The sequence below is a fragment of the Hemibagrus wyckioides genome, linkage group LG19 (genome assembly GCF_019097595.1).
Source record: "Hemibagrus wyckioides isolate EC202008001 linkage group LG19, SWU_Hwy_1.0, whole genome shotgun sequence".
NCBI classification, from domain to species: domain Eukaryota; kingdom Metazoa; phylum Chordata; class Actinopteri; order Siluriformes; family Bagridae; genus Hemibagrus; species Hemibagrus wyckioides.
In genome coordinates, this window is record NC_080728.1 from 20,054,911 (window position 1) to 20,065,000 (window position 10,090).

A 10,090-nucleotide genomic window follows, 5' to 3' on the forward strand; every position below is an offset into this window, starting at 1 on the left:
GAAGTAAAATTTCCTGTAACTGCGATTTTCTAGTTTTATTTACTTTAAGAGCAGTCAGATTTACTTCATAATAGCATGCAAACTACACTAAAACTACACTTTTAATGCAACAGTAAATAAACGCCTTGTTTTAGCTGAAAATAATAGCATTCAGTAAAACATTACATTTGGTAATAAATGATTAGACATGTAGTGAAGGTATACTTTGTAAGGAATATCTATATCTAAAACATGAAAAAATGCCTGCCAACTCACTATAATTTATACCTATGTAGTGGAGTATAGGTACAAAGTAAAAATACATATTTAACACACAATCACGTTACAGTTAGAACAGGTTTATTTCTCGAAAAGTCCTTCAATTTTCACAGCTTCACAGCAAGCCAACAGTCACCTGTGCCCAGCCCTCATTGTCGTTTGAATCCTGTGTGACACAAAAACTCCATTACAACAGTGAAATATTATCTATCTGTCCTGCCTACACAGCCTTCAAGTCTTGTTCATTAATTTTTCATTAATTTCACTGCATCAACACATGGGCCATGGATAATTTTACTGTACACAAAAAGATCCCTGCTGCCAATCTTCCACCCCTGTCACCCAGCTGGATTGAACCCAGGACATTCTTGCTGTGAGGGACCCGAACTACCCAATGCACCACTGTGCTCCCTTCTAGTACTGAACTCACAGGGACATATTCCATATTCTTATTTTTCTGTAACTGTGTGAGAACTTACAAAGGCAGTGTTGTAGAAGTTACTCGGATCATCACCAAGTAGTACTGGGAGGCCTCTGAGAACAAGGGTACGTAGTGCTGTCACATCTGGCTTCTAGAGGAAAGAACAAATTAAGTTCAGGATAATACAACATTACAATATGAACACAAAAGTATACATGAAGAGAGTTCCATCTAAATGTATTTTTTGTGGAAATCTCCAAAACTGGTACACAGATTATCAGGAGCAAAGGACCTAGTGTTTTAACAGTACTGCAAGTTGCCAGTTCTTAAAATACAGTATTTATGCTCGTTCAACAAAAAATAACATTAAGAAACCTTTAGAAGACTTACCCCTGAATCAATCTGCTGCACAATTTCAGCTAATTTTTCTCCAACACTTCCTTTCTTGGACTTGAAGATACTGACAAAGCGTGGTGTGAAGTGGTCCAATGCATCAAAAAAGTCATTTTCTAGATTTGTGGTGGCAATCCTGTTGAACTCTGCATATACCTGCAATGCACAGCAAAAAGACACAAAAACATGTGAATAGACTAGGTATTTATTATGGGTGTAAACAAAAAAGCATATAAGTGTCCGTTCTTACTTGTCTCTCGGAAAAAAGGGCAGGCCACCGCTCCTTCAGGGTTTTCACTGGAGGTTCGGTCTCCACAATCTCCCGTCTCCGCAGTGGGAAGGTCTGATCCATCTTTGAAGCAATAACAGTTTCACTGGGGTTCCGTTTTTTCATTTCTTCAACCAGGAGCTTTCTTTCAGCCTCTAGTCCATCTTCATTCTGCCCCTCAGGTAGGTTAGGTAAGTAATTCACCTCATACCTTTTTGGTCTTTTGAGGCCTTTTGTGTGGCAAACTTTATCCCTGTGTTTATTGCAACCTCTGCACATCCAGCTTTTCTCAGTTTAGTGTGATAATTTCCCATTTTGTACATCAAGCTGTTCTTCCAGCCAGAGCACCCATCTGGTGAGCCTGGTTCCCTCAGACAAGGATGTTTTGTTATGAGTGCTACTGCCACAGAATGGCATCGTTCTTCATTTGGATAGGCATCAAATTTGTAGATCTCCTCAGCAAGTTTCTCCAAAATACCATGCTTCATGTCTCTTGGTACATTCAGGTAAGTACGGTCTCGTAAAAACAGAAGATTTGCCTGTCTCAGTCTGAATTCCACATCAACTGGGAAATTTGGAATGTCAAAAAATTCTGGCCATCACTCTTGTCTTGTTGATGAGCTTGGTGTCAACAGAATCTCTGTATCATCTGAGGAGACTGGGGGTGGAGGTAGGTATCAGTGTCAGTGTCACCAAAGCTATGACCTTGACAGTAGCTTTTGTAGGTGGCAAATCTTGTACATCATCAAGGTTGCAGAGGGAATTATCAAAGTCAGGATCTTCGTACATGAGAGAAAAGTCATCCTTGAGCTTGCATTTTTCTTTAACTATTTTGTAAAGTTCTTCTACTGTTTCTGGTTTCCCATCTAGTGAGACTTTATGTATGTTCTGTTCATTTACAAAAATTCTTAGTTTATAGCGTCCCATGGTCCTAGAGAGAGCAAACATAACCTCAGTGCCAATTTCACATGCAATCATTCAGCATAATATATAACGCTTCAGTATCACATACACATTGCCCTTTATTCGATAGGAGGATAAGGGGAAAGGATCATTTAGATCAAGGTTTTTTGTAAATTCTTAACATTGCGAGTGTCATGCACAACCTTTTTAAAAAAACTGTGCTTCCCTTCAAAACGCATTGTCCACACATCTACAAGTGGGCCGAAGATTTTTATCATTTGAGGGTAGTGTTCAATAAAATGATGTTTTGGACGAAGTTTGTAGGTTGGAAAGGTTTGCTGCAGTAACTCTCTATGTTCTGAGATTTTGCATTCCAGGAAGTGTGAGGACATCACTATCTCTAGTATATCTTTTAGAAGCATACGTATCTCCCATGCCTGGTCTCCCTCTGGGATATTGTGTCCTATCATCAATGGAAGGAGCCTCAGGAGAGACCAGTTTTCATGGCCATTGCCCCCGATAGTTTTCTTGGAGATGTGAGTCTTTTGAATTATTTGTGGTTGGTCAGCTTTATCAGAAAATGTGTAAGGAAACTGTTTAATGGCCTTATTCAGAGAGTCCAAAGAAATATACTGCTTGGTAACCAAATCCTGAAGACTCAGTGACAGTTCTGCTGCACAATACCCTCCAAAAAGTCATGCAGGATGTCAGGTGGAAAACCATCGACCACATGAAAGTGTCTCAGATTTTCACTGAATGGACACCCTCTTTTAACACCATGATGTCTGGCCATAGCAGGGTCATGTACAACATCCTGTACATGTCTGTCATGATTCTCTTTTGTCCTTAAATGGAGTAGACCTGATCTGACCTCCTTATCCTGTATCTCATGTTGCTTACACATACAAAACCGACAGAAGTAATCGGCTGCAAAACTCTCCTGGAATCCTGCCACAGAGTGAGCCCCCAAGTTGTCTGCTGCTACATACAACACAGTGCCTTTAACACTTTCTGCTAGTTGTTCAACATAAACACCATGTTCCTCTAGGGTTGCAAGATCCTGAATGAGGGGACGAAGGATTTCTGCATAGCCATGTTCCTTCGCGGTATTAACTTTACACAAAAGTGCAAGTTGTATGGAGTGCAGAGCTGACCGATATTTGGAATCAAGGTTAGCAATCAGCCAATATACTGCGCATAGCTTGTGCTTTTTCTTGGATGTCCCCAATGGATTAGCCACTTCAAAATCATCTATATATAGCCCAAGAGTAATCCTAAACTCTTCTACATTCAAAAGAACATTTTCTTTGACGTGAGAGCCATCTCTGAATGAGAGGTATCCTTCTGATGAAAGAGTCTTTTCGTGCAGCACCTTATCCAAAATATCCTTATTGTTTAACAAAGCTTGCAACATTTTCAGTATGGGAACATACACAAATGAACTACCTCTGCAGAATTCAACTGGCATAACAACTGGAAATTTTTGCTGAAAATAAGATGCTCTCCTGCTAGCTGTTGACAGGGATCCTCCTGTATTGGTGAACTTAAGCAAGACATTACTTTGTGTAACTACACTTACAATATCATTCACTATGGTATCATCCACATCACCACAATGCTGACTGATAATCTTCTGCACTGCACTTTGTATGAGTGGCCTTGAAAGTAAATGGATCTGGTTGATCTGCTGTACAACTTCTTGTACAGCAATTTCAGATATGTGCAGGACTGTCTGCATTTTTAAAAACAGAGCAGCGAGGTTATGTTCTAGCTGAGTTTCCAAGTCCTGTGTGTCACCCAGAGACTCCTCATATTCACACTCAAAGTCATCCTGTGAAGAAACATTCTCTTCTTCGGTCCCCTCATCTGGTTGTTCAATGTTGTGTACTATTCCTGGTTTAAAATGTGGTGTAGTACTCCTACTGTGAATCCTACTTTTGTGTGCATTAAATGTTGAATATACATTGCTCTGAAAATCACAGCCTTCGTACGGACACACAACTCTTTGCTTAAGTTTTAAATGACTGCGCAAGTGTGTGAAAAACTCTGCTTCAGTGCAGGGCTCCATGTATTCACATAAGTGGCAATGGAATGCAGCTGTGGATTTACTTCTTTGCCTGTCTGATCGAGGATGCTAAACAGATAAATGCACTTTGAGTGCATTAAAAGATTTGAGTGTGCACAAGCAATCACCATGAAGACAGGGTATCGGCGGCTGCCGTGTAAAACCACCATGTTTCAGGCGACAGTGTTTCAACAACTGTCCTCTTTTATCTGTGTAAAAAATGCACTGCTTACAGGTCCACTGCATCTGCAATAGGTTATTTTAAAAGGAAATTTTTAGTGTAATTTTCCACACACAAAGAAAATGTGCACATGTGCAATAATCCATACTTATTAATTCACAATCCATATTTACTCATCAATCAATGTTGTTATTTTATCATGCCACTCTTCTTTGCTTTTACTTTACTATTATCATATTATTATTACTATTATTACTATTCTATTTTTATCATCAGTATTGTAGCATTATATACCATAAAAAGTATTTATGGTATATAGTGCTACATCTGAAACAAAATAGCTATCTTTTAAAGACAGCTATGCTGTTTGGGATCCATGAGAAAAAGAAATAACAGTGTTGCACTGAAACATAAATACACAACTGATTCAGTCATATAACATTAAGGACCTTGCATAAGGATCCGGCTGGATATCACATACGCCCTCTCTGGGATTTGAACCCCGGTCTCTTGTTTCCCGCCGAATTGCAAGTGAAAATTTCGAGGAACCGAGTGTTTCCAGTGTTTCGGGAAGAGTTAACGTTAACCTTCGTTCTCTGGATCTCTCTCGGTTTACATCATACAAACATTCATGTTTTTCCCCCGCTACGTTCAACAAATATCAGCGTAGTGGTCGACAGAAAAAAAGACAGAAAAGGCATTAACACCACGTTAGCCTAGCACTAGCTTAGCGACCGCATTAGCGATGTTAGCTTAGTAATAGTTTAGTACATTTCTAAGACAAAAAGCTCACCAAGACGGTTGGAAGGTCATCTACTCAATATGTTCAGTGGTCGTATCGTCCACTTTTACAGTCACTCCCCACCCCACCCGGTTATGACCGTTTTATTAATTTCTGAGTGGTGTTTCTCTTCTCCCTCTCTCGGAAGAGTACCGGGACAGCCACCAAGACATTTCTCAACTTGTGCAGTGTTTGCTAGCTAAGTTAATATGAAACAAATGATAGCTTGCGTTATAACAGAAGAACAGTTATATCAAATTCACACACACTTATTATTTGTTTGATAACTTACCTCACTGTTCTTTACATGAAGAGATCCTCGAATTGCAGTCAAATATGTCGGCACGGTGTCTGGGCGCGAGACTGTCCACTGACTTCTACTGCACATGCGCACATCTGATTGCTTTTAGGATACGTTAGAAAATACTCGCTTCATTCATTTGTTTAAGTCTGCCATTTTGGTGTCTCCTCTGTTTAGTTTTCGAACCTTTTCCTGGCACTACCTTGTAAGTGTTCCTGCTCCATCTGAAGCTTTTCAACCCAGTGGTGTGGTGGAAGATCACACCATTTGAATCACAGGGAATGGTTTGGGTTTTGCTTGGGTCTGTCTAGTCAAAGTGTAATAATCACACTCACTCTGTTCCAGCAACATTATTATTCACTTTTCTAATCTGTGATTGCCCCTTAACTCATTATCAAGCAGAGGATTTACTCTTATTTACCATTATTAACCTTCCTGTTAAAATAATAATAATGTTTTATTTATATAGCACCTTTCTCAAACACAGTGTCATTTAACGATCAGAATTTATGCCAATTACAAGTGGCAATAACTTTGGTTTGAGGATAGACCTTCATTTACTGAATGATGCCTACAGGATCAAATCACACAACATAATTCTCCCATAGACAGAGACAGCTGCCAATCCATCAGCTCACACACTTACCAGGTCCAGGAGGGTGTGGGGTGTGTTATATGTGCTATAGTTCTTATTCAGTGATGCTAAAGATAAAAAATGTAGCAGACTGCAGATAGTTCCTTTAATGTTTCAGATATCATTGGAAATACATTAAAGAACTTCTGACCTCTGGCATGCACAGCCTTAAAGGGTGACTGTTGTTTGAGTTTGGGGCTGTGGGATGGCCCAGTGGGCAGTGAGTCTTTCATGCTTCTTATGAGTTGGGACATAAGAAGACAGTGATAAATTCTGAATATATCTTGGCATGCTCTGCCCTGGTCTGACTGTGATACTATTTATTTAGACTAAGACCTAATCTTATGATCGTGATATACTTTGTTTTGTTTTGATAAACATGTGCCAGACATGGACAGTTTCTTCTTCCTTGGAAACTCTTTAAGCCACTTGTGAACACATTAACCACCACGTCTGCTTCTGCTGACGTTTTTTGTTTACCAGTAAATAACACTACACTTACAGCTTTCTTCTCTATAAATCAGCTTCTCTATAAATCAGCTTTCTTCTCTCTAAATCCTCCCTGTTAATCTCAGTAAATTTTGAAGAGTTTTACTATTTAATCACCGTCTCTGAATGGTACTTTGGCAGTCTATTCCCTGAATTCAGCTCAGAGGTGGCGGCAGCAGGGCGTCTCAAGCTTCATCTCTGAGTTAACCTGAAAATTCTTACTGCCAGATAACAGTGACTTAATAAACCTAGTCAACATGGGACTGCACTTCATCCTACAGCATCTGTATAAATCAGGGACTAATGTGAGGCTCCTGTTCAGGGACTTCAGTTCGGCCTTCAGCACCATCGTCCAAACACTCCTCCAGACCAAACTGACCCAGCTCTCTGTTCCTAGCTATATCTGTCAGTTGATCACCAGCTTTCTGACAGATAGGCAACAGCTAGTGAAACTGGGGAAATCCACAACAAACAGCCGTACCATCAGCACCGGTGCCCCCCAGAGTTGCGTCCTCTCTCCACTGCTCTTCTCTCTTTACACCAATGACTGCACCTCTACTGATCCATCTGTCAAGCTCCTGAAATTTACGAACGACACTACAGTCATCGGCCTCATCCAGGATGGTGATGAGCACTGCAAGAACAGTGGAGTCATTCCTGGGCACCACCATCTCTCAGGACCTGAAGTGAGACACTAACATTGACTCCATTGTGAAAAAGGCCCAAAAAAGATTGTACTTTCTTTCAACCTGCCACAGGAGCTGCTAAAACAGTTCTACTCAGCAGTCATTGAGTCTATTCAGTGCAGTTCTATAACTGTCTGGTTTGGCTCAGCTACAAAGTCAGACATTAGAAGACTACAGAGAACAGTTAGGGCAGCTGAAAGGATTATTGGTGCTCCCCTGCCCACCCTTCAAGAACTGTATGCATCCAGAGTGAGGAAAAGAGCTCAGAAAATCACTCTGGACCCCTCACATCCAAGCCATCTCCATTTTGAACTTTTGCCATCTGGCCGGTGCTACAGAGCGCCAAATACTAGGACAGCCAGGCACAAGAACAGTTTCTTCACCCAAGCAATCTACCTCATGAACAGTTAAATGTTCCCCCAATTGTGCAATAAAATATGTGCAATACCAACCCAGTCTCATGCCATTACGTGCAACAGTCACGCAATTTAATCTATTGATTCGTACACACTGACACTAATGGCCCATTTTTTTCGTGACAGACAGCATGACTTTCAAACTAATTCACTTCTATGGGAATTGTCTTTCGTACCTGTAACACGTTTGTGAAGGTTTTTTTAAAATAATTGCCCTACCGAGTAAACAGTGCAAGTAACGTTAATGCAACAAAATGCATCAGTGATAAAGAAAAAAAGTTTAAGCTACTCATGCAGCCGGCTATTATTAAACCACCCAACTTACCAGACGTAGTTTGATGGGTTTTCCCCCCTTCTTCTTCTTCTTCTTCTTCTTCTTCTTCTTTAGTCTTCTTAGTTTACACCAACGTTTATGGAGCATTACCGCCTCCTAAGGTTTTTGTGTTTGTTTTTTTATTTTTTTATTTATACAAACGTGTTACAGGAACGATTCACTCTATCATCGGGTCCACTATTAACCATCCTGTTACAATAATAATAGTATTTTATTTATGTTGCATCTTTCTCAAAATCAGTGTCACTTAATGATCAAATTTTATGCTAATTAGAAGTAGTAATTAATTTTATTGTTCAAGGATAGACCTTCTGTTACTAAAGGATCAAATCACAAAACATAATCCTCCCATAGACAGAGACAGGTACCAGTTCATCATCTCACACTCTTACCAGGACCAGGAAGGTGTGGGGTGTGGGGGGTGTTATATGTGCTATAGTTCTTAGAGAGGCAGATTCAGTGATGCAGGAAATAAAAAATGTAGCAGACTGCAGTTAGAACCTTTAATGTGTTTCATGTGAAGATTGAAGACTAAACTTTCAAACATGATAGAGATAAAATTAGAATAATAGCCTACATATTAATCCTCACTTAAAGAGAGAGCAGTGAGGAGGAAGTGAGATTTACATTAACAGGACTGAAGAGTTTCATTTCTCCCAGAATAGAGCAGAAATTTCACCAGATGTTCAACTTCCTTCAGTCAAACTCACTGAAGCACAACACACAGCACTGAATCTACAGCTAATCCCACTCTCTCATCACACTGATCATCACTATTAACTGGAATAAAAGAACAGACAACGTCCAAAACTCAGCTTTATTTCAGCAAAAACTACAGGAAGAGCAACAGGACAGTGAAGAGAGTAAAGACAGAAATGTCAGCATTGTGTAGAATTGAAACTCTATTTAGGATGGATGATAAGCAGCTCTATGTTAAACTCTAGCTTGGATCCACTAGCCTTCACACTGACTCTTTCTGAACGTGACTGGATGATTGGCGTTGTTATGGGAGACCTTACAGCTGAACTCCTCCCCCTTTTCCCAGAGGTCTTTGCTGAGGGTCAGGGTGCTGCTGCGGCTGTAACGGCCACTCTTCTCTTCTTCCGCACTGGTCAGAACCCCGGTGTTCACCTGGGAGCCGTCCACTGTCCAGCTCACCAGCGCCCCCTGTGGAGAGTAGCCAGACAGCAGGCAGAGCAGCGAGGCCGATCCTTCAGACAGCTGCAGAGGAGACGGAGGGAGCAGAGACACGGAGGGATTCACCACAGAACCCGCTGAAAAAGAGAAACACACACACACACAGATACACACACACACAAAGATACACACACACACAGATACACACACACACACACACACACAGACACACACACACACACACACACAGTTAGAAAGGATTCTGAAATATTTCTGTAACTTTGTGGAACTGACTGATCTTACAGAGTAATGAAGTCTAATAAAGTCTGACTTCATGACTGAGTTTCATTGAGTACTTTATTATTTGACCTCAGTTTCAGTGCAGAGACAAAACAAACATGTTCCACACTGTAATTTATCTGGAAAAATCATTTTTCATAACAAGTCTTATTACTTTATACTTCAAACCTTCAGCATATTTAACTGCAGCAAATACAAATGTAGCTGATTACAGAAATATTCATTGTTTAACACAAACACACACAGCAGCTAACATCTGGATTTTACATCAGCACAAAGTCACTATATTTATTAAATGTTTATTATAGAGTAACTGCAGAGTTATTACATGTTGAATATATAGCAAGTGTGTCATTATTACATATTTAACATCAATTATTGTGTATTTGTTGAATGTTCAAGAACATTTCTATGGGATCTGTTCTGATACTGAAATGTATTCCTCAACACAGCATAATAATACACAATAAAATCAATGATGTAATTCTAAACATAAATAATCTAGTTTAAGTTTATTTATTCA

The 10,090-nt window shown here is 39.9% G+C and overlaps 1 gene segment (V, D, J or C); it reads right to left on the minus strand.

Moving 5' to 3' along the window:
• Positions 1 to 9,084: 9,084 nt before the first annotated feature.
• Positions 9,085 to 10,090, minus strand: part of LOC131369892 (immunoglobulin kappa constant-like) — a 1,127-nt gene continuing 121 nt past the window's right edge. Inside the window, 1 exon segment of the C gene segment in view lies at positions 9,085 to 9,404. Within this exon segment, the coding sequence occupies positions 9,085 to 9,404 (320 nt within the window).